This window comes from Dendropsophus ebraccatus, chromosome 9 (genome assembly GCF_027789765.1).
Source record: "Dendropsophus ebraccatus isolate aDenEbr1 chromosome 9, aDenEbr1.pat, whole genome shotgun sequence".
Lineage (NCBI taxonomy): Eukaryota > Metazoa > Chordata > Amphibia > Anura > Hylidae > Dendropsophus > Dendropsophus ebraccatus.
Window position 1 is genome coordinate 104,457,291 of NC_091462.1, and position 25,597 is coordinate 104,482,887.

At 42.6% G+C, this 25,597-nt stretch overlaps 2 protein-coding genes across 2 annotated transcripts in view; one reads left to right on the plus strand and one right to left on the minus strand.

Annotated features, from left to right (window-relative positions):
• Positions 1 to 4,364: 4,364 nt before the first annotated feature.
• On the plus strand, positions 4,365 to 7,436 carry NME3 (NME/NM23 nucleoside diphosphate kinase 3). The gene is made up of 5 exons (XM_069984165.1): positions 4,365 to 4,474; positions 6,172 to 6,302; positions 6,759 to 6,860; positions 6,945 to 7,057; positions 7,255 to 7,436. The coding sequence occupies exons 1-5, from the start codon at positions 4,429 to 4,431 to the stop codon at positions 7,370 to 7,372; spliced, it is 510 nt and encodes a 169-aa protein (XP_069840266.1). The 5' UTR covers positions 4,365 to 4,428; the 3' UTR covers positions 7,373 to 7,436.
• Positions 7,437 to 13,442: 6,006 nt separating this feature from the next.
• Positions 13,443 to 25,597, minus strand: part of MAPK8IP3 (mitogen-activated protein kinase 8 interacting protein 3) — a 55,205-nt gene continuing 43,050 nt past the window's right edge. The window contains exons 27-32 of the mRNA XM_069984166.1: positions 24,707 to 24,878; positions 24,239 to 24,352; positions 22,580 to 22,618; positions 18,306 to 18,491; positions 16,611 to 16,757; positions 13,443 to 16,146 (exon numbers count right to left, since the gene is read on the minus strand). Coding sequence (XP_069840267.1) covers positions 16,022 to 16,146; positions 16,611 to 16,757; positions 18,306 to 18,491; positions 22,580 to 22,618; positions 24,239 to 24,352; positions 24,707 to 24,878 — 783 coding nt within the window. The 3' untranslated portion in view covers positions 13,443 to 16,021. The remainder of the gene's footprint in view (positions 16,147 to 16,610; positions 16,758 to 18,305; positions 18,492 to 22,579; positions 22,619 to 24,238; positions 24,353 to 24,706; positions 24,879 to 25,597) is intronic.

A 25,597-nucleotide genomic window follows, 5' to 3' on the forward strand; every position in this document is an offset into this window, starting at 1 on the left:
ACATATTTAGTATCGCCGTGCACGTAATTGTCCGAACTATTAATTAATCACATTCCTGATCTCGCACGGTAAATGGTGTAACCGCACAAAAATTCCAAAGTGCAAAATTGCGCATTTTTGGTCGCATCAAATCCATAAAAAATTTTATAAAAACCGATCAAAAAGTTGCATATCAAGTTGCATAATCAAGGTACCGATAGAAAGAACACATCATGGCGCAAAAAATGACACCTGACACAGCCCCATAGACCAAAGGATAAAAGCGCTATAAGCCTGGGAATAGAGCGATTTTAAGGAACGTATATTTGTTAAAAATGGTTTGAATTTTTTAAAAGCCATCAGATACAAGAAAAGTTATACATGTTACATATCGTTGTAATCGTAACGACTTGATAAACATGTGTAACAAGTCAGTTTTACCACAGGGCGAACGGCGTAAATGCAAAACTCCCCGAAATCAAAACCAATTCCTTTTTTTGACAGTGCAAATTATTTTTTTCCGGTTTCGCAGCATATTTTATGGAAAAATAATGCCTGTCATTGCAAATAACAATTGGTTTCGCAAAAAAATAAAAGGGCTCATATGGGTCTCTCGGTGAAAAAATGCAAGCGCTATGGACTTTTAAACATAAAGTGGAAAAAGCAAAAGTGCAAAAACGAAAATTGGCTTTGACCTTAAGGGGTTCAATAAAACCTCTACAGTGTGCGATGCACTGGATATATACTGTGTTGCACACCTCTTATATATCACTAACCTATGTGTGTCACCAAAATCTACACCATCTCCTAGATCATTTTTTAATAGAAGTAATGTACAAATCGGTATAAATTTCTGACACCAGTTGATTTAAATATAATTGAAGTATCCCTCTAAGACCAGCGTACGGGTATAAATCCCCCCATTGTCTGTCAGTAAGGAAACCCCTGCACCTCGGCTCCTCACTCTTCCATAGGTATTAGCCTAATCCCAGATGGTTTCTGCAGCTTTGCATTGGAGTATGTGTAATCCCTGGGATTCTACACACCGCCAATGGGATTAATGACAGCAGGATTGCGCAATGTGCGACCCATGGTGGGAACTGCGTCCGTGTGTGTAAGGCTGGGTTCACACTGCATTTTCAGCATACGTTTAACAGATCCTTTTTTTTCGAACGGACAAAAATAGTGTCAGCAACGTTTTTGTGTCAGTCAAATAAAACGGATCCGTTTTGATCCGTTTTTTTTTTTTTTATAATGGAAGTCAATGGAAAAACGGATCAAAACAGATGCACACAAATGCATCCATTTTTTGCAAAAAACGGATTGCAAAAACGCAGTGTGAACCCAGCCTAACCTGAACTGAACCGCAGTCACAGCTATAGGGTCCGGAATCTTGGCTAAAAACAGACAAAAAATAAGGTGTAAAGTGAAAAAACTTCAAGTATATTGATAATAAAAGACTATAACTCAGACAATCTCTGTACATCGCTACGGAATATGTTGGCACTATATGAATAATGGAATTCTAGTTTTGTATTTGGACCCCACACAGATAGAGGGGGGTCAGAGAGAATGCCAAAGACCATGTATATAACTTGCAGTATATATATATATATATATATATATATATATATATATATATATATATATATATATACATATACACTACCGTTAAAAAGTTTGGGGTCAGATTGAAATGTCCTTATTTTTAAAGGAAAAGCACTGTACTTTTCAATAAAGATAACTTTAAACTAGTCCTAACTTTAACCCCTTAAGGTCCAAGCCAATTTTCGTTTTTGCGCTTTTGCTTTTTCCATTTTATGTTTAAAAGTCCATAGCGCTTGCATTTTTTCACCTAGAGACTTATAGGAGTGCTTATTTTTTGCGAAACCAATTGTACTTTGCAATTACAGGCATAATTTTTCCATAAAATATGTTGTGAAACCGGAAAAAAATCATTTTCGCTGTCAAATTGAAAAAAAAACGAATTTGTTTTGATTTCGGGGAGTTTTGCATTTACGCCGTTCGCCCTATGGTAAAACTGACTTGTTATGCATGTTCCTCAAGTCGTTACGATTACTATGATATATAACATGTATAACTTATATTGCATCGGATGGCCTGTAAAAAATTCAAACCATTGTTAACAAATATACGTTCCTTAAAATCGCTCCATTCCCAGGCTTATAGCGCTTTAATCCTTTGGTCTATGGGGCTGTGCGAGGTGTCAGTTTTTGCGCCATGATGGGTTCTTTCTACCGGTACCTTGATTGCGCATATACGACTTTTTGATCGCTTTTTATTACATTTTTTCTGGATTTGATGCGACCAAAAATGCGCAATTTTGCACTTTGGGATTTTTTTGCGCTTACGCCGTTTACCGTGCGAGATCAGGAATGTGATTAATTAATAGTTCGGGCGATTACGCGCGCGGCGATACTAAATATGTTTATTTATTTATTTATTTATTAATTTAAATTTATAAAATGGGAAAAGGGGGGTGATTTGGACTTTTATTAGGGGAGGGGATTTTTTATTAATAAAAACACTTTTTTACTTTTTTTTTTACATGGACTAGAAGCCCCCCTGGGGGGCTTGTATATAGACAGCACTGATCTCTCATAGAGATCAATGCTGTGTATATACACAGCAAAGATCCATGAGATCGGTCATAGATTGCTATGGCCTGCTGCAGGCCATAGCAATCTACTGCCGAGCCGGGATCAGCGTCATTCCGACGCTGAGGCCCGGCACGGCCAGAAGAACGGATCGCGGGGGGGAAGTCCGACCCACTAGACACCAGGGATGTTGTGCATAAAGCACTTCAATGCAGCTGTCAGATTTGACAGCTGCATTGAAGTGCTTAATTAGTGCTAACAGAGGCACTGCCCGGCTGCACGTGTCAGCCGGGATCAGCGCCGTTCAGAGCGGGGTCCCGGCGGGACCCCGCTCTGAACACCCCCCGCGGCGCCATGACGTATCAGATACGTCATGGGTCGCTAAGGGGTTAAACAAATCCACTCTATACATTGCTAATGTGGTGAATGACTATTCTAGCTGCAAATGTCTGGTTTTTGGTGTAATATCTACATACTGTAGGTGTATAGAGGCCCATTTCCAGCAACTATCACTCCAGTGTTCTAATGGTACAATGTGTTTGCTCATTGGCTCAGAAGGCTAATTGATGATTAGAAAACCCTTGTGCAATCATGTTAACACATCTGAAAACAGTCTAGCTCGTTACAGAAGCTACAAAACTGACCTTCCTTTGAGCAGATTGTGTTTCTGGAGCATCACATTTGTGGGGTCAATTAAACGCTCAAAATGGCCAGAAAAAGAGAACTTTCATCTGAAACTCGACAGTCTATTCTTGTTCTTAGAAATGAAGGTTATTCCATGCGAGAACAACGGTGTGTAATACTCCCTTCGAGGACAGCACAAACAGGCTCTAACCAGAGTAGAAAAAGAAGTAGGAGGCCGCATTGCACAACTAAGCAAGAAGATAAGCACATTAGAGTCTCTAGTTTGAGAAACAGACACCTCACAGGTCCCCAACTGGCATCTTCATTAATTAGTACCCGCAAAACACCAGTGTCACCATCTACAGTGAAGAGGCGGCTGCGGGATTTTGGCCTTCAGGGCAGAGTGGCAAAGAAAAAACCATATCTGAGACTGGTCAATAAAAGAAAAAGATTAAGATGGGCAAAAGAACACAGACATTGGACAGAGGAAGACTGGAAAAAAGTGTTGTGGACGGATGAATCCAAGTTTGAGTGTGACTTTTCATAGAAAACACAAAATTGTTTAAATGACCCCAAACTTTTGAATGGTAGTGTGTATATGTATGTATATATATATATATATAGTGAGAGAGAGAGTAACCCTTATATTAGTATTTATTATTACTGTTATTGTCCAAGTATATAGAATCAGCCATAAATTAGATCATTGATCTCCAACCTGCTGCACAACTACAACTCCCATCATGCCCTGATGAATGGTGGTAGGCTACTATTACAATCTCACCTGTAACTGTATTTATTATATCCAGCTATTGGGGAAGACTATGGGGTACTAGTGATCTATAGGAAGGTATAATAGTAATATTACTAGTATTATAAGCAGGAGAGACCCAGGAGCCCCCCCAGGGCAGCAGCTGCTCTCTGTTATCAGCCCTCTCACCTTCTATACATGACCCACTGGTGGTCAGACAGTGTTTCTAGTGCACAGGCGGATGATACAATGTGTCAGGTGGTGGTCACATGACTTGTGATGACTGACAGGTGATGGGTCCCACTTGTCCCTGAGGTCCACCTCTGTACACTGTCTATATACCGCGCGCTGTATATATAGCCCCATCTCTATGTATGGCTGGGCGATGAGGCGTGCGCGCCCCCGGGAGCCCGGCTGTGGTGACGTGCGCGGCCCCGCCTCCTCTCCGCTCTCGCCATGATCTGCCTGGTGCTCACCATCTTCGCGCACATTTTCCCCTCAGGTGAGATGCTGGGTTTGGGGGGGTACACGCTGGCCACACCGGGGGTCCCGGTTACGGTTAGGAGTCTGCAGCCTCATATACGCAGGGCCAGTGTCTATAGGACTAACGCATTGTGTGTATAGGGGGCTGGGAGGAGCCGCCATACAGCCTTGTGGTGCCATGTGATGCCGGCCGTTAGCTTGGATTCTAGAGAAGGAATTACTGTGGAGCCGTTACCCATAGCAACCGATCTGTTCTATTTCTTCTGAGAAGTGACAAGTTGGAAGCGGTTGCTATGGTGACTGCCCCCTCGTTGTTTTGATACATTTGAATCATGTTTGTAAATAAAAAAATCCATCAGTATAAACAACCAGCACTACGTTTTTGCAATCCGTTTTTTTGTTTTGTTTTTTCAAAAACTGATGAAAAAATTGAAATTGTGTGCATCCCTATAATGGACGTCTATGAAAAAACTGATGCACACAATTGCATCCGTGTTTTTCATCTGTTTTTTTTGCAAAAAACGGATGGAAAAAAAAACAAATAGCAAAAACATAGTGTAACCCCAGCCGAATCAGCCCTCAGCTAATGAAAACTTTAATATGTGACCCTATAATGGCATTTTTGTGGTATCTATTGGGGCTACCCCCCCCCCCCCCATCATCCAGAAATAAGCCCTAGTTACAGCCAGCACCTGTGTCCTGTGACGTCCCAGACCTAGAATAGGCATAGTGTAGCTCCTGACCGTCCTTGTCCTGGACAAGTGCCCTGCTACCTCCAGCCACGGGAGGGCAAAATCCCCTCCTCTGCTTTCGAGTCCCAGGCCAGAATCCTGACTCCTGTCTCCAGAGTCGGCAGATTTGGGCTGAATGTACAAAAATATTCTCCTATCTATAACTGCTATAGTGACCAACCTGAGCTCAAAAAGAAAGAGCCGCAAGAAAGGAATTGAGCATAATGTGTGATGGTGTGATGAAAAAACAGGACCTTCCCTAAAAATAAGTTTTGGAGAAAAAAAAAAACAACGTAAGATCCTGTATTATTTGCAGAGAAACATGGTAGTTATAATAAAGTTTATTGTGACATGTGGCTCCCACCCCTTTAAAGGAGAAGTCCAGCAAAATTTTTAATACAAATACACAATATACATTTATTACGGGAAATGCACATAAAGTACTTTTTTCCCTGCACTTACTACTGCATCAAGGCTTCACTTCCTGGATAACATGGTGATGTAATTTTCTGGATAACATGGTGATGTCACTTCCTGGATAACATGGGGATGTCACTTCCTGGATAACATGGGGATGTCACTTCCTGGATAACATGGTGATGTCACGACCCAACCCCCAGAGCTGTGCGGGCTGTGGCTGCTGGAGAGGATCATGGCAGGGGGACACTGAGGGACACAGGGCACTGGAGGGTCACTGAGCATCCCTCTGCCATCATCCTCTCCAGCAGCCACAGCCCGCACAGCTCTGGGAGTCGGGTCGTGACATCACCATGTTATCGAGGAAGTGACATCACCATGTTATCCAGGAAGTGAAGCCTTGATGCAGTAGTAAGTGCAGGGAAAAAATCATTTTATGTGCATTTCCAGTAATAAGTGTATAGTGGTGATTTGTATAATTTTTGGGGGGCAATACAATACTTTAATAAAAAATTTTGCCGGACTTTTCCTTTAAGGGTGTTATTTACTATTCTGCTTTTCTCTGCAGCCTGGACGGGGATCAATGAGCGCACCTTCTTGGCTATAAAACCCGATGGATACCAGCGGCGTCTGGTTGGCGAAATCATCAGGCGCTTTGAGAGGAAGGGCTTCCGGCTGGTTGCGATGAAATTAATGCAGGTGGGTGGCACATTGTGGTCCTGTATGTATTTGTCTGTGACTCGCACGTGACCTGACTACAGGGGAGAGAAATAAGGGGCGAACGCAAAATAATCTATCGCAACATTGACTTCTATTGTGAAACACTGAGATTGAGATGGAGCCTGAGCAATGCAGCAAGTCGGTTGTGCCATGTAGCTGGTAAGACTGTGAAGAGAAAACCATCCGACTTCTTTAAAGGGGCAGTCCACAAAATAACCATTATCATATACTTTTTGTTCAGGGTCCTCTTAGTTTAGAGAGTGGTTAGAAAGAGTGACCCCCCCCCCCCCTCCTAAAGAAAAATAACCTACAGCTCATCCATATATATATATATATATATATATATATATATATATATATATATATATATATATATATATATATATATATATATTATATAAATTTATTTATATATTTTATTTTATTTATTTGCAGGCATCAGAGAGTCTATTAAAAGAACATTACATTGCTCTACGGGACCGTCCGTTCTATGATCGCCTTGTGAAGTACATGGGCTCCGGACCTGTGATAGCCATGGTGAGAGCTGGCAGCCATTATACCTCCTGTCCTTATCTGGTCCGTTATATGACATTGTCTAATGGGGAAACTTGGTTTGTACAGGTCTGGCAGGGCCTGGACGTGGTGAAGACGGCCCGCCTTATGCTTGGGGAGACCAATCCCGCTGACTCCTTGCCGGGCACTATTCGTGGAGATTTCTGTGTGGACGTCAGCAGGTATGTTGAGTTCCTATTATGTGTTACAGAAGACTGGCAGTGCGGTATGTGGAGTGCCCATGTTGCTCCATACTAGTTATTGGTTGGGTGCTTGCATTGCCAGGCTCCCCGTGTTCTCTAATTCTTTCTCCTGGCTTTCTGCTTATGGTAAAAGGGCTGCTCCATCCCTTCATGACTTTATTTCCTTCTTCCTCCAGGAATGTCATCCATGGCAGCGACTCCAGGGAGAGCGCCCAGCGGGAGATTTCTCTCTGGTTCAGACCCGATGAGATAGTCTGCTGGCAGGACCATGCCGAGAGCTGGATCTATGAGTAGAATATCACCCGGAAAGGATGGATGTAGGGCTGTTACAAAAGTTTTTTTTTTTTTTTTTTTTTTTTTAAGATCATAATTCCAATGACTTGAATGTAAAGTGTCAGACTTGTCAGGGGGTGAAGTTCACCCCAGGGCATTTATTCTGAATTCCGTCCAGGCTGCACTGATATGATCTCCAACATAAAATCTCCCCCTTAAGTTTTGTTCAGTTATAAAGTGACTCTTCAGTCTCCATTATAAGTTCTGAAATACTATGTACTGCTGTGGGTGTTAGACCACTTAAGAAGGGCCAATTGTGCCCATGTTTAAAAGGGTGACCTTTATGCAAAAGCAGTACCACCCCTGTCCTCAGGTTGTGTGTGGTATTACAATTCAGCTCCATTCACTTCAATGGAGTTGAGCTGCAAAACCTAGACCCAACCTGAGGACAAGACATACTTTTTCTGGAAGAAAGCGGCCTTGTTTTTCTAATCCTGGAGATCCCCTTAAATTGTTATTGTCTCTTCAGTTTCCTTCCCCCCCCAGTTCCCATCTGCTGCTTTCTGCTGAAGACTCAAAAATCTGTGTGAGCTTTTATGTCTCCCCCTCTTCCCCCTCCCTTCTGAGATGGCTAATGTAAATAAGTTCCTATCTGCAGCTTTGGTTAGTCACAGTGAGTTGATAAGCAACTCACCTCAGATTAACCCTCCCAGCATTAAAAGCTACAAAGTTGCAGATACAGACAGCCAGGAAGTTGTTTGTCAGCTGTCTCAGAAGGGAGAGGGGATGGAGAGAAAAGCTCACACACATGGAAGGGGAATACACAGGGGAAGGAGACTGAATAGATAATACCAAGAATTGTTAGTCTCACCATGGGTAGCAACATATGAAAAGCTATGTTTGAGTGGAATACCCCTTTAAACAATTGTTATTTCTGGATGTAAAACCCAAATTCTCCAGTTCTGCTTTTGGGACTTACATCCAAAATTCAGATAGTTAAAGGGGTATTCCACTCAAACCTAACTTTTCATATGTTACTGTCCATGGTGAGACTAACAATAAGATACACTAAGAATGAGACAGGAGAAGTCCTAGCTAAGCACTTCTTCCCTTGTCTGTCCTTGCTGCATAAGGTAAAGTCTATGGAGAGAGAAGCCCTGAGCTGAGAGCTTCTCCTTTCTGTCTAGTGACCCCAACCACTCAAAGCTTTTTATTAAAAGTTTTATTAAATGGGAGTAATATACAGCTTGGTAATCACTGCCCATTTCTACAAGACACTGAAGGCTTTTTTTTAACCCTTCACATACCTAGAAATAAGCTAGTAACCCCACTGTAGCTTTCCTATCACACTAAGCATTACTGATGTTTACTGCAAAATCAGATCTCGCCCCCTTAGACGAAGGTCATGATTTCCGTCCTCATCGCCGACCCGTGTACAAGCTTTACCATCAGCCTGGTCACTGTCCTGTTCGTATTTTAATATTGAAAGTCCTAGTACTCCATCTCGCTTTCATGGTAACTCCTGAATGTATCTAGTTCCTGGGATGTTCCAGAACTTTCCTGCTGATATGTGTTGAAGTGACGGTCTCCATATTACATATGCAGGGGTTACAGACCACTGATCAGAGCCTAGACCACCAGTCATGATCTTTATTGATCATCAAACAGCAAGGTGTAATCCTGGGCAAATACTGAAACTGTACAGACATTATAGGTCCCATTATAATCTATGGGCAAATGCACACTACTGTGGTCTGTACATTTGCCTGGAGCCTAGACTGCAAAAAATAGGCCATGCACTTATACGCTCCATATTTGCACTCAAGTAAAGTGGCCTCGACTTTTTTTTTTTTTTTGCCCAGGATCACCCTGTATATAGGGTAATTCAGACAGTGACTGTAACTTGGCACCAGTGATGTGAATGAGTGGCCACCTACCGCCTGCTCTGAGCCATGACTGTGATGAGGGGGTATATGGCACTATTCTTTCTAGGTTATAACACTCACCTATACATTGCTAATGTCCTTGGGCATCACAGGTTAAGTAGATAGAGCGCCTTTCTAAATGTATTAGGGTGGGTTCACTCTACGGAATCCGCATGGATAAGTTCCGGCTGATTCCGTTGCTTGTACCCGCTCATGGCAGTGCGCATATCCGCCCGTCCCATAGACACCATTCTATTTACGGTGGATTCTGCGGTCCGCCAAAAGAATTGACATATAATGGGTCTATGGGACGGACGGATACGGATATGCGTATCACCGTGGGTGGGTACCAGCGACAGAATCAGACGTAAGTTATCCATGCGAATTCGGTAGTGTGAATCCACCCTTAGGCGTGTCAGCCTCAGTTGTCATGCTGTGTATATACAATCCACACCACGGCCTAGTTTCTGCACTTTCTATGTAGCATGTGGAAGGGAAGGTTACAATTCCTGCCCACTTTTCCGCTACTATTATACACTACAGATTTTCTGCATGCAAATCCTGTGCAGAAAATCCTCAGTATATCAGCCCCTTAAACTAAATCAGACTTGGACTGACGTCTTAGGTGACTATAAAGGGTTAAACTAAGTACTCCCTCTGTGCAACACTCAGAACCAAGAGGGGCTATTTACTGCCCCCAGCATGCAACCTAATAGAGCACACACATTGATTCTGGCGGGGTGACAGCAGTTCATAATATGCTTTTCAGATGCTAGACATTGTATACAGCGTCTGAGTTCTTTGCACTGTTACACATAAGGGGTACACCAGCAAAAAAATGTCTTTGAAATCAACTCGTGTCAGAAAGTTATATAGGTTTGTAATTTACTTCTATTTAAAAATCTTCAATCTGCCAGTACTTATCAGCTGTTGTATGTCCTGCAGGAAGTGGTGTATTCTTTCCAGTCTGACACAGTGCTCTCTGCTGCCACCTCTGTCCATGTCAGGAACGGTCTAGAGCAGGAGAGGTTTTCTATGTGGATTTGCTGCTGCTGTGGACAGTTCCTGACATGGACAGAGGTGGCAGCAGAGAGCACTGTGTCAGACTGGAAAGTATACACTACTTTCTGCAAGACATACAGCAGCTGGTAGACTTGAGATTTTAAAATAGTAGGTAAACTACAAATCTATATAACTTTTTGACACAGTTTTATCTGAACCGTAGTATCCCTTTAAGGGCATCATACATGCCTGAACCTTATGTGAATTATTCACAAATACTATTGTGTATAAGGCACAAGGGCCAATATATAGTAGTGTTTTATTCCATATGAAGGTGTGGGCATGCTGTATGTGCACAGGACCCCTGCAGGAGAGACAGGTTACTTACTATAACTGATAGTATAAAGTGATTGTTATTGGGTCCGGAAAACGAATGTACTCTATCCTGAATGTAGGGTCTACCCATTATGTCTTCATCCACCATGATTGAGACACAGCATGGAAGCTGAAAGGGAATCGGTCTGCTCTAGATCATGCCTGGAGCTCAAGTGTCAAAGAGTCCATACTTTCTTCCTCCACTTCCTGTCTTGGCTGATTGACCTACAGGGCTCAGTGCTGGAAGCCAAGCACTGTATATCAGTCATGTAGGGCAGGGAGGAGTCCTGCATCCAGCAGCTCAGCACCACCTCTTTGACCCTTAGGCAAGATCTGGAGCCTACAGATTCCCGTGGAAGTTTCATTGTGATTCCCATGAAATACATTTTGTGACCGTGTCCTGAGGGTCTTGTTCCTGGTGCTTGATTCCCCCACAGGACAGGAATAGACATAAGGACATTGTCGTATCATTCTGACTTTTCGACATTAGCGTCCGATTCTTTTACAGACCAAAGTCTGAAGTTTACATTTTTATTGCGAATGTTCAATTAAAAAGGTTGTTGGGCATGTTGGGTGACAATGGGCCGGTGCGGGGGTGGGGATTATCTGTTTACAGGATGGGGATATGACATGTTTTCTACTGCTTATGCCCCTTTTTGTAATAAAATAGAGTTGTGAAGCTCATGGTATGAGTCTTTATTATGGCAAACCAGTATATTCCATTAATCCGTCTATTTTACGACACTAGAAGCAGAGGGAGCTAGACCAAGAATGGAAAAATGTCAGGGCATGATGGGAGCTGGGTTTGTATCAGCTGGAGAGCTGCTGGTTGGGGAGCACTGGCCCTAGAGGGTATTCTGCATTCTTGTTGCAATCTGCTAAAGGAGAAGTCTGGCCATTTTTAAAAAGGGGGGGGGGGGGAGTTAACGTAATAGTCCTCACTTACCTCTCCCGTGTCTGTGGTGAGTGGCGGGACAAGCCTTGGGACCCCTGCCAGAAGGCATTTTCCCACAAGTTGTGATGACATCACGACTCAAGAGGGGAGGGTGTTGCCTCTCCCGGCTGATGGAGTGGCCGCTCAGCCAATCAGTGACTAGAGTGGTGACTTGCTGAGTGACCAGTCCATCAGCCAAGTCGTGGCGTGTGCAGTCCTGGAGATCCCGGAGCCCAGCGGGGTGGCAATATGGGCCTTCAGAATTGTAAAGTGCTGAGAAATCTGTTGGCACTCTATAAATAAAAAATTATTATATTATTATTATGATTATGAAGAGGCACAGGGAGAGGTGAGCTAAAGAGGAACTCCAGGTAGAGGTTAAAAAAAAAGAATCTTCTGCAGAAGCATATAGCATTACTTACCTATCTATTCCAGTTTTGAAACTACCAAAAATACATTTGTTTTGGGGGATTTTCTGTTTTTCTGGATTTGTGTTTCTGTAGATTTTCTGTATTTGTGTTTCTGTAGATCCTGGTTGAGCAGTTCCAGAATGCAATGCTTTCCCTCAGCTGTTCACCACACCAACACCACACAGCACTCTGTATTCTCTACCTGTAACACCGCACAGCACGCTGTATTCTCTACCTGTAACACCACACAGCACGCTGTATTCTCTACCTGTAACACCACACAGCACGCTGTATTCTCTACCTGTAACACCACACAGCACGCTGAATTCTCTACCTGTAACACTGATATTGGAAAAAAGTAAAAAAAACTTTTATTTTTGTTTTTTTCTTTTCATTTCCATGCACATATTCTGATCAAGCATCTTTTATCTTTGAGGTTGAGCCCCACAATAAGGACTTTATCTGATATTATCTTACATGGGATATACTGTTTATGACAGCTCTGATCCTCTCTGCCGTTTATCAACATTTACTTGTGTTACTGTTATCATTTTTGTGAATACGCTGTAGTACTGCAATGACACTCCAACATGTGTGAACACAGCCCTAATTTCACTGCACAATCAGCAAAATTGCAGCAGCTGCTTCTGTTCGGTCAGAGATGGTGAATCACTCAGGAGATTGGGGGATCCAGCCCCGCCCCCTGTGACATAACACCCCGCCCCCTGTCTGCATCATCAGCCTAATCTCAGCAAACACACACAATGTGAGACAGAAGCATGGAAGACTTGTCTCCTAAGGGGGGAGAGCAGAAGGAGCAGGAGACAATGTGGATTGGCACAGTGGCCATTTTTTTTTTCACTTCCTGGATTTCTATCAGCTACCAGTGTGGCAGAACTGTACAGATATGGTAATACAATGTATAGACACATATATTTACATTGTAATATAAAACATTGATATCCAGGCAGTGTCTTCCAAGCTTTTGCAAACCCACAATTCTCATCAATTCATAATGGATGCTGTCATTTTGCAACAGCTTTAGAGACACAGATTTATAGGGTATTATAGTAAAGAAGTATTCCGCCACCCCAATATCCTGGTGAGTGCCAGGATTCTTCTTCACTAATTACTTGGATTTCGTCTGACCACCAGCACCACCACTCTGCACAGTGCCGCCCTGCTCCTATATCACAGCTATAGGGTATCATAGTCAAGAAGTATCTCGGCACTCGCCAATATCCTGGTGAGTGCCGGGATGATTCTTTACTAATTATTTGGATTTTTCCTACCACAAACACCACCAGTATACAGAGTGCCACCCTGCTCCTATATCACAGCTATAGGGTATCATAGACATTAGATATTTGTAGTCTGTGAATCTCTGTATTCTTAAAAGGGTCGGGGCCCATGACAATGACACGAGGCCGGCTTCTTGCATTCGTTTTGTATTACATTTATTACATACATTACAATTACATGGTGTTCATGTCACAAGGGGGAAGAGAGGAAGCAGAGAGCGTTATTCATACAGCTGTCTTTACATAATGCCACCGATAAGACCAGAAGACGGACGGGACACACTGCGGAGTTTACAAGACTTTGGGAGCAGACACATCAGAGCCCCCCCTTGTGACACCTTCTTTACATATGTCATGGCTGCAGGTAGAACGAGCTGTTAGAGCCGAGCACTGTATACTTTGCTGGCCGATTAGTAATGTGCTTTAGTTTTATATTGTTTAACCCCTGAACTCCCAGAAAATCCTGCAACACTTTGGAGTATTGGAGGCACTCTGGCAGTGCGGGAGCCACAGGATCACATGCAGGGGAGTCGTCTAGGGATATAGCGGTTTTAGATTCATGTCAGTCCCGGCACTACCGTTGGTCATTGAAATATAAGATATGTAACAACTATAATGCAGGTTCCTCCAAGCCTTGCTGCCTTCACCACGGAGGGCATTATACTGAGTCCATTCCTCACATTGTCTTGGTCTTTTCCTATTTGCCATTTGCAATGTTAAGTGCATAAGAAGGCTGGTAGGTCAATATAATGGTAAGTGACACTTACATCTGGCCAACGGATGAGGCACCATAGTGAAGTACAATAAGGCCCACCTCCTGGTGCAGTTTTTCTTATACTTGCCCAATACTGGCAGCACTGTGGGAGATGCTCGGTGCTATACTACCTTCATGGAAACCCAGGGGAAGTGCCCATTTGGGTCTAGGTTGAGGACGGTGGTTTAACCCCAGGTCTATATATAATTATAGGGTATGGTGACTCGCTGCAGATTTGTTATCGTTTTTGACCTATTGAAGTGTACCTGCCACTTTAAAAACTTTTGACGTGTCGAAGAGACATATGAAAAGTTTTGATCGATGGGGTCGGGGTGTTCAGACCAAAAGCTGAACGCTATAATGAGTGGGATGAGAAGTGTGCAGCTGAGAACTTTTCTCCTAAAAGGGGTTATCCAGCGCTGGAAAAACATGACCACTTTCTTCCAGAGACAGCATCACTCTTGTCTCCAGGTTGGGTGTAGGTTTTCTTAACTCAGTTCCATTGAAGTGAATGGAGCTTAATTGCAAACCACACCTGAACTGGAGACAAGAGTGATGCTGTCTCTGGAAGAAAGTGGCCATCTCTGTGCACAACTGAGATGGTACCATACATTACATTAGGAGTCCATCTTGGTCACGGGGCACAGAGCAGTAAAAGAAGTGTTTCGCATACACCTCTCGGCTCTCCAGGTTTAAACACCCAAACCCCACCAATCAAAACTAAGTTTTTTAAAGTGACAATGCTCATTTAATTAGGAAATTGTGGAAAATCTGCATCATGTGAACAAACCCATGTATGAGATTAGAAAAACATGTTTTCTTCCTTAAACAGCACCACACTAATCTATAGGCTGTGTTTGGTACTGTAGCTCAGCCCCATTAAAGTGAATAGCACTGACATCTCATGCACAGTGAGACATCGAGTAGTATATGTTTCTGTATTACCTAGCCGAGGTTTCCCATCCCATCCAACCTTAAACACATAGGGCTTATTCCCATAGAGCAGACAAGTCCGTTTGGACTGTGTTATTCCAGACTAGCGAAAATCTTGCCTGTAATACAATCTTGCCCTTAGTTTTGTATGCAGTTTATAAGAATACACTGCTCTTTCGCTATATCATCTAAAATGTGTGGTTCCCAGTAACTGGCAAGGCAGCAATGATGAGTTCTGCCCTAATGGTGGATCATGGGGACATCCATAGCCATATGGCCATTTGGTCATCCATAGGCGACCAATCAGAGACTGTATTTTATTTTCTCAGTGCATTTTGACACCTCTGATTGGTTCCTATGAGTGACTCAAGTATACATGACCACCGATCACTTAGCACACCTCAGCATCTACAATTTATCAAGACTCTTTCAGCTTTCTTCAAGGATGAGCAGTCACCTCCATCCAACTTCATCTCCTTTAATATAGAAACTTCCTTGAGATTTGATGCAATACGCCAATACTGATAAGACGCTTGGAGTTTAAGCGTGGGGTGCAGGGACTTGCTAATTTGCTTCTATCGAATATCAGTAATTTACATTATAAGTAAATGATTTGGCATAAAAACAAACAAAAATGGATGCTTGGGTCCAGTCCTGCCCTTCTTCAAACTTTTCTGTGCGCATGTTGGTGCATGATCGGCTTTAAATCAATCCCAATTGGAACACAACAAACATTTCAGCGCCAAACCGGATGTTAAGACCATGATGCCACCAGCCTTGAAGAGATGATATTTAGTCATCCAGTTTAGCATTCTTAGGCAAGCATCACAAAAATAAATAGTTTCCAGGAACCTGTGGAAATGGCACCAGGTTCTGGGATGTTCTGAGAGGGTGACGTAGACGAGATGAGAAGACCAGCGAAAGACGGGCCGAGAAATTGCGCAGAAGTTGGGTCAAAGTTCCAGTTTGGTATTTCCAGCGGGTGCAGGGAAGCAAGAGGCGTCTTGGCATTCTCAGGAGAAGGCTAAGGGTGCATTTACTCGGGTATGTAAGAGACCTGCCACACAATAATATGGCTTCGCTCTGCCTTAGAAAGTACTGGTTTGGTCTGGTTGTCACCATCTCCAGAGTGTTCTTCTGTCTCATCATCTTCTCCATCCCCTGAAGAAAAAAAATGGCACATCAACCCTTTGATCCACCAATACTTTGTATCTTCTTGTACTTTGCTATCACAGACATAAGTGGTGTCAGGTGGCCATATCTCCCTCCATAGAAATGCCAACGTGTAGGAAGATGGCTGTTGGCTGACCACCTTGTATATCTATGGTCTCATTCAAACATGAGCATTGGTCTCCAATCTATGGTCCTCCAGCAGTTGTCGAACTACTATTCCTAAAAGGCTGAGGGTTGTAATTTCATAACGGTTGAAGAGCCACAACTTGGAAACCACTGATTTACATCATCCTTGCTTTGTTTTATTGGTGGCTTTGATCATGTATCCTATAGAATTTGTAAAACCACTATTCCCAGGTGCATGCTGGTAGTTGTAGTTATACAACAGGGCATAGATGGGATTATGATAAGGACTATGCGAAAAAACACTTGTTATAAAAGTGAGGACTCACCAATGCGGAAGTCAATGTATCCTTCCCCTCCGCTCAGCACTAGCACATTCTTCAGCTTCTGTTCTTCTGTCGTCTCTGCAGATGGTGTACCTGGGTTCTCGGAGGGGCTGTCCAGCACACTGCCATTAAGTGTGGCCAGAACGTTACCTGGAAATACAGACAGTTGTTACGTTATGGACATGACATACAATCCTTTCAATGACCTGATATAGTTTGGGGGGGTGTGATCTTAAACATGACTTGTATGGCAATATTGTTTAGACCAGGTCTTCTCAAACTTTTTGTTCTTGGCCTCACCAGGCCATCCATGTTGATGCTGGGTGCTCGAGTCCATCCAAACTCGATCGTTTAGCATTTTATTAGCGGTGGCTGCTGAAGTTGGATAAAGCTCTAAGGTTGTCTGGAAAACATGGATACAGCCAATGACTATATCCATGTTTTCCACATAGCCTTAGGGCTTTATCCAACTTCAGCAGCCACCACTAATCAAATGCCGAACGATCGGGTTCGGATGGACTCGAGCATGCTCCAGGTTTGCTCATCTATACACAGCACCAATAAATACTGCTCCACCTGTATAATTCAACACAACACTGCACCAATAAATACTGCTCCACCTGTATAATTCAACACAACACTGCACCAATAAATACTGCTCCACCTGTATAATTCAACACAACACTGCACCAATAAATACTGCTCCACCTGTATAACTCAACACCACACTCCACCAATAAATACTGCTCCAGCTTTATACCCCAATACTACACTGCACCAATAAATACTGCTCCACCTGTATAACTCAACACCACACTCCACCAATAAATACTGCTCCACCTTTATACCCCACTACTACACTGCACCAATAAATAGTGCTCAACCTGTATAACTCAACACCATACTCCACCAATAAATACTGCTCCAGCTTTATACCCCACTACTACACTGCACCAATAAATACTGCTCCACCTGTATAACCCAACACCACACTGCACCAATAAATGCTGCTCCACCTTTATAACCCAATACTGCACTGCACCAATAAGTACTGCTCCACCTGTATAACCCAACATCACTCTGGTGTGTGCCGATGTTGCACCTCGCCAGTGAGTAGCACCTCATAGTTTGAGAAGCACTGGTTTAGACATTGTATAATACTCTTACTAGATATCTGTAAGTATAGGGATGCTATGTGGTCACTGTATGTTGTTATTATATGAGTGATCTATCTAGGATTATACCATGTGTGGTATATTATTATTCGCTGTATATGGTGGTGACAGCACTACGTTACACCCTCACTACACCTACTTACTGTCATTTTAGATAGATCTTATATTTACTCCAGATATCAATTGTTTTCTAGTATGATATATACTGTAGTATGTAAAGTTGTAGATATGTAGCTACTAGAGATGAGCGAACCGGGTTCGGGTTCGAGACCATCCGAACCCGAACGATCGGCATTTGATTAGTTGCGGCTGCTGAACTTGGATAAAGCTCTAAGGTTGTCTGGAAAACATGGATACAGCCAATGACTATATCCATGTTTTCCACATAGCCTTAGGGCTTTATCCAACTTCAGCAGCCACCGCTAATCAAATGCCGAACGTTCGGGTTCGGATGGACTCGAGCATGCTCCAGGTTCGCGCATCTCTAGTAGCTACTGTATATAAAACATTTTATAGTAGTTACCTGGTACAGACACAAAGAACTTGACGGCATCACGGTGACCATGGAAGCAGAGCTGGGCCTGGGCCATAGAGCAGTATGGTATGAAGCTGCCGGCAGACTTTTCGCTGTTTTCATCACTATACACATGGATTACTCCTCCACCAGCCCGGGCTACTTCTCCCGAAGATGTAGGAGAGGTCTTGTTGGCTGGAAACACATACAGATATTTAGTAACGCAATGTGGCCTCTTAGCTGGACAGCTGCCTTCAGGGAAAACTCCTAAGTGCGAAGGCCTACTCTTATGTGGTCCCCTATGGTGTCTTATAATATATGTTATGCAAGGTACGGGTAACCAGGCTGAAACTGAGGGTCCTTGTGTCCCATAGAAGATATGGGAGGCTACATATACATGAATTATTTAAATTAATAAGCTCGGGGTAGGCTCTATTCCCACTACTGCCAGAGGCTCGATTTAGCGCCTCCTCTGCGAATTAGAAGAAAAAAAAAAAAAAAGACCAGCATGCACTGTCATTCTTCTTGTCAAAATGACCAACACCACCAAGGAACTTCATCGATGTCATTGTAAGTCAACAGAGTCCGCCGGATGCCTTTGGTGTCCATAGTTTGACGGGCCCAGCACTGCCATCATGGAGTCCATTATAATGGAAACCAGGAAGGCAGTATGAACAGAGCTGTAAAAAGGAAAAACATTGAACACTGGGAACGGCAGAAAGAATCCCCTGCAATGTCCAATTTGCAGTCCCACCAAAAATTAGGACCGTGGCAAATATGCCATGACTGCAGGGAGTAGCGGGAGCAGTCGGTAATGGATGATCTTGTTGCATCCCTTGTGCCTGGCTCTAATAAAAGCTTAAAATTACAGAGGCCATACAGCAGCCATGTTGTTCTAATCCTTTACCATGCCTTTAACTTTAAGAAGGTGATTTATCTTGTCTGTGGCACTCCGATGGGGTAGAGACTGTAGACAGCTCTCTTGTAGGAGAGAGCACTGAGGCAGACTCTTTTATGGTCCGTATTATATAGTACTAGGTAGCAGGTCTTAAAGGGATGATTCCACTTCAGTTAGAATGGTTCCCTGATAATAAGCTGATTATTAGTCTTGCCCCGAGACCCCCTGAGAAAAAGTTCTACAGCGCCTCCACAGGGGATATGAAGCATTACACAGTGCTCAATGTATCTGAGGGCCCTATTCCACGGGACGAATATTGTTCAGATTATCGTTAAGTCGTTCGAATCTAAATGATAATCATTTGGTTGAATAGCAGTTAACGATTAACGACCAAACGAGAAATTGTTGATCGTTTAAGACCTGGACCTATTTTTATTATTGCTCGTTCGCAAATTGTTCGCATTGAATAAGACGTGGTTCGGTCGTTTGCAGTAGTGTTGTATCGTTTTTATCGTTTATCGTTAACGATTATCGATAACCGATAATCGTCCCATGGAATAGTGCCCTTAGTCTTGTCATTGAGTGTGATCTGTCCCCCAGAGGGAGCTTCGTAGCCGCTCTCTGCTTTGTATAATAAATAATAAACGAGGATGCTGAACACAGGATCCCCTCTATTACATCCCTAATAGGGAATTTTTTAGGTTGCTATATACTTTAGAATTCAGATTTTTTTTTTTCTAACAAAATCTCTTTGGAACGTTCCGTGAAAAACAAATCCAAAGTTCTTTAAAAAAAAAATATATTATTATGTAAAGTAAAATATTCGTCATTACAAAACAGTACATGTGTATTATTAGATACTATTATAAGCATGTTGTATTGTATCATAGGACTCAGAAATTACATGGTAACAGTGCCCCATAGGCTGGGATGGAAAGTCTCTACCATGCACCCAGGTGTGGGCAGCTCAGTAACAAATGCTATTATATCATCCTTTCTGTCTTGTCCAGGAAGCGTTATCATGAGATAACATGCAAAATATGCAAGGCCAAGAATATACATAATCTGTCAGATTATGCTCATGGTAGTTCTTTGTTTTATCATTGTTTTGCATGTGTCACCCTTGGTGATTCTGGGTAGAATCAGGCTCCTTCCCCTTCTGGCAGCTAACAATATAGTTCCTACAGAGGGGGTCTTCTCAGCTATACTGCCATGCTGCTGCAGAGGCCATTGTCCTTCCCTGACATGCGGGCAGAACACTGTTTCTGATAGGTAACATCTAGATGTGCAGTGTGGGGACTGATCGCTGGGACCCCCACCAATCATAAATGTCAAATTTCAGGGTACATGCCCGTCCACCATTCTATTCACTCTTTATGGGACTTCTGAACACGGTTGAATTCAGTGCTTGGTGTATGGAGCAGTGCTGTATTATGTGGTCTTAACGATTGGACTGATCAGCTTGTGTTACCTACTTTTAATCGATCTTTAAATGAAGTAACAGAAGCAACAACCTACTTGACCAACCCACCCCCATGATGTCTGCAGAGAGGGTACAGAGTAGAATATCATAGCCTATGGGTCACTATTACCATATAGCGTAAGAACCCCTTTAAGAAGATATAGACAGAGGAGAGACCAGGTATTATTTCACGGCTTGTCTGAATAACTGCAGATACTGGGGATCATTTATAACAAGTAATGTATAGCTGTCATCTATAATCACATTGCTTCTTACTTTTTTTGTTCATTCCCTGCCATTAAAACCACAACTGACGCCACCCTTATGTGTTATGCTCTCTATATAGCGGACCTGTCAAACTGTTCAGGTTCGGCAACATTCTCCAAATCCGAACACTCGGCATCTGCAGAAGTCGGATGCCGCCCTAGGGAGTCCTGGAAAACATAGATACATCCATAGGCCATAGGCTGTATCCATGTTTTCCTGGCAGCCCCAGGGAATGAAATGCTGAGTGTTCGGGTTTCGGAGACTGATGGCGAACCCGAACTGTTTGACAGGTCCGCTCAACACTAATTAGTAAACAGATTACTGAGCAACCAATCAGAATGCAGCTTTTATATGTTCATGAATGAAAGCAGAGATCTGATTGGACTGGAAGGATTTTTTTTAAACTAAAAAATGGCTGCCTCCACTATGTGTACATTTTAGGTGGAAAAATATAAAATGGTGAATGATAGAATGTGGTAATCTGGTGCTATATAATCTCCATACTAGAATATGATATTGGTAACCCATAGCAACCAATCAGGGCTCAGCTTTCTGTTCTTAAATCTCACTGGAAAAATGAAAGCTGTGCTGTAATTGGTTGCTATGGGCAACAAGACCAAACAAGGCCCAGTGGAAAAGGTTTATTGCCCTGTCTTATAGTCAGATTCTCTGTGTCGCCCAAAGCAATTAATCACCGTTCAGCTTTCATTATACCAGAGCAATGTGAAAAATAAAAACCTGAGCTGTGATTGGTGCCAAGGCCGATCACATGACTTTTTTAAAGTTACAAAAAATTCAACCTATTGGTGTTTTACTTTGGCTATGGCAGGCAATACTTGTAATATATCTCCATATAATATATTTTGCTCTCTGGACACCATCAGCAATGTGCTGTTGACGGATCTTATTATGACATTATGGTTTTTATTCTGATTGTGTATTGTATCATTACGCAGGACATCTATATAAACATTCGGACACCCTGAATAACCAAGGTTACGCTCCCATTGCTTTTAGTCTAGTCCCTGGAGATACATGTCAGGAGAGCTCCACAATGTTTTATTATAAAGATGCTAGAACAAAGGAATTGATGAATCATTGGTTTGCAGATCATTGCATTGTCCTGGTTTATTGCAGCCTTCAAGCCTAGAAAATACCTGGGTCTCTACTCTGAATGATGTCTGTATGATGTGGACAACTTAAATTGGAATTGGTATTCACTAAGAAAGATGAACAGAGCGACTCATGTGTGGATACATGCGGTACATGTACAGAAAGTGACGTCACTATATAATAATGCTCCTAGTATGAAGAAGCTAGCTCTTAGAGGGCAGAGGTGGCAGTCTCAGCCAGGCCCTGGTGTCTCAGGGGCCAAAGGACCCCTCTTCTACATAAGAAGGCACTGGTATTATTCAGGGCCCTGTAATAAAAAAAAAATGTATTGGGGTCCAATGTTCACTGCTTGTTACAAAGCCAAGTGACTACCAATATGGCCGCCATGATGGTCCCCCACAGCTAAGTTTATACAACTATCCAAACACAGTTGGAGAAGTTCTGTCACTTTGTGAATACCACAGAATGATGAAGAATGAGGATGGAGACAGGACATGTTGGAAAGATGGGATGAGGTGACATAGAGTCAGGTCCTGCACTTACCCCTCAGCCCCAGCAGCTGGCCCCGGTGTAGGACTACCGCTAGCGGAGGTGGAAGGGTTGGGAGTATTCATAGGCGAGAGGAGGAGGAGAGGGAATAGGAGGGGGAGGTAGGTAGGGATAAAGCATGAAGAACACAAAGAATAAATTATTGGCAGGATTTGAGGTGGGAAACCTGTATATTGGGATATTCAATACATCAGCCGGAACAAAGTGATATATACAATAGTGCTAGGACAAACCATCATACGGATCTCAGTATTCACAGTCATACCATTCATACAGTGCATAATATAATTTTATTCTTTTTATATAATTTACAGTTATTACATTCACATTTCTCACTTATACTGCAGTGGCAGTCATCCAAAATTATATCTTGCTGCTGCCTATTGCAACCTGTAGGCAATGGTTTCCTGGGGACTGATAGATGATGGCGACTACTGTTCATGTGGACTATTGGGGTATATGGACGTCGTAATAGGGTTTTCCATTCAGGACCCTCTTTTATGAGTCAAAATTGAGAGCTCCTCTGTAATAGCATCTACAGCTCTGGCAGGCCTAGATCATATATACTGTACATAGACAGCGCTCTTCTTTAAAGAGGACCTCTAACCACTCCGGAACTCTCTGTTTTAGCCAATACATGCAATGTCCATGAAATAACAATTCTGCATCACCTATTCTTATAGCTGTGTGTTGTGCCGTTCCTCTGTTATCCCTACTAGAAATATTTGATTTAATAGCCAACTGGGTGTTACCAATTGGGGGCGTGTCCCTACACTGTCTTACATTATCCAATCAGAGCTGACAGTGCTGGACCATGTGGGCACCCCCCCCCCCAATTTGCAACACCCAGTTGGTTATTGAGTCGTACATTTCAAGTAAAAATAACAGAGGAATGGCACATGACACAGCTATAAGAATTGGTGGTCTGGGATTCTTTCTTTGGGAATACAAGGATTTACAGACAGGTCAGGATGGGTTACAGGCTCCCTTTAATGGCAGCCATGTAATGCTACATTTCCTCTGCAGTGGACATTGCAGTTAAAATGTTTGCTCATGGCTTCCCGCAGCGATATGGGTAGGATAAGTTTGCATTATGATGATATACTGGGCTGCCAGACTGCTATAGTACAGCAGCTATGGGGTTAAGTGAGCAAGGGGACAGCATTTTTTTAGACTGGCCGGACAACTATTTATAGGAGGTAATGGCACTAGTGGCTAATCGCGAAACACTGGACTAGCCAGATATCCCTCCAAGGATGTACCTAGCCGAGGGGTAGCTCCTGTAAGGAGACCACCATATTAAGTGTCCCTTTCAGTCATCATCCAACTCTATTACGAGTCTGGGGATATGACAAGAAAATACCAAGGCCGGGTATCCGTCCAATCGGGGGCTGCCCTTTATCAGTGTGGCATAGGATTCTAGCTAGGTGGGAGCGTAATGGGGGTTATATATGAAAACATGGGGTGCTGCACATACCAGCCAATCATATTGCAGGTTGTTACAGGGACTCCTGGGTCAGTAGTTTGTCAAATGAGTTCTGATGATTATCGGTATCCATCCATCATATCATGCAGATACAGTGTTATAGCACAGCCGTCATATTACCACTATGGCAATGTCCCTTTGAGGATTGGTATTTAAGCATGGCTTACTTTCTGTGAGAGGTATTGAGATGACCACTCCATTTCCAGTTCCCACCCATAGTCGATTGCCGGCGATTAGCAGTGCTGTGATTCGTACGAATGAAAAACCTAGTTTTCCCGTGCCTGACAATGACAAGAAGTAACAAGTACAAGAGGTTAATGCTGTATACACCTATAATAAATACATTATGATATATGAAACCACTATACAACACTATCTGCAACACATTATATGTAAGTGCATGAACACATGAATGACAGAACACTGTGTCCTTCATCATCATTTACTGCATACACTCATATATAAATTTTAAGGGACACTCCAGACAAGCCTATTGTATGAACTGTGTGATGTTTTTTGGAGGTTTTGTCATGCTCCGCCCTGCAGTAACTATAACACAATCTATCAATAATGAATCCAACATATTATATCCAAAAAAGCTAATTCTTTATAAAGGACCTGAGGAGGTCACTCACCCAACATTTTACTGACATAAGGCTCAATATCCACATCCTGGAGATGCTGGTGGGTGTGGGCATGGTATAACCGCAGCGTGGAGTCCAACCGGATGGATACCCAAACCCCATCTCCAATCCATGCCAGCTGCCGCACTTGGCTTTCCCTTCTAGGATGGGCATCAAATGATTTCTGAAAGTAGCACATGGAGAAATCATAGTATCAATGTATCATATACAATGTATCAATACAAATACTAGGGTCCACATGTAAATAGAATTACTGTAGAAGCCTAAGATAGATTATAGATAGATAGATAGATAGATAGATAGAACATAGATAGATAGATAGATAGATAGATAGATAGGAGATAGATAGATAGATAGATAGATAGATAGATAGATAGATAGATAGATAGATAGACAGACAGATAGATAGATAGATAGATAGGAGATAGATAGATAGATAGATAGATCATAGATAGATAGATAGATAGATAGATAGGAGATAGATAGATAGATAGATAGATAGATAGATAGATAGATAGATAGATAGGAGATAGATAGAGAATAGATAGATAGATAGATAGATAGATAGATAGATAGATAGGAGATAGATAGATAGATAGATAGATAGATAGATAGATAGATAGATAGATAGGAGATAGATAGGTAGATAGGAGATAGATAGATAGATAGGAGATAGATAGATAGATAGATAGATAGATAGATAGATAGATAGATAGATAGATAGATAGGAGATAGATAGATAGATAGATAGATAGATAGATAGATAGATACAGAGGAGAAAGGAGCCGCACTTCTTCACAGGTGTAGCGGGTGCAATAGGATGTAAATCCCTTGGCTGGGGGGATCCCCAAGTATCACACGAAAATCCAAAGCACTCCAGCA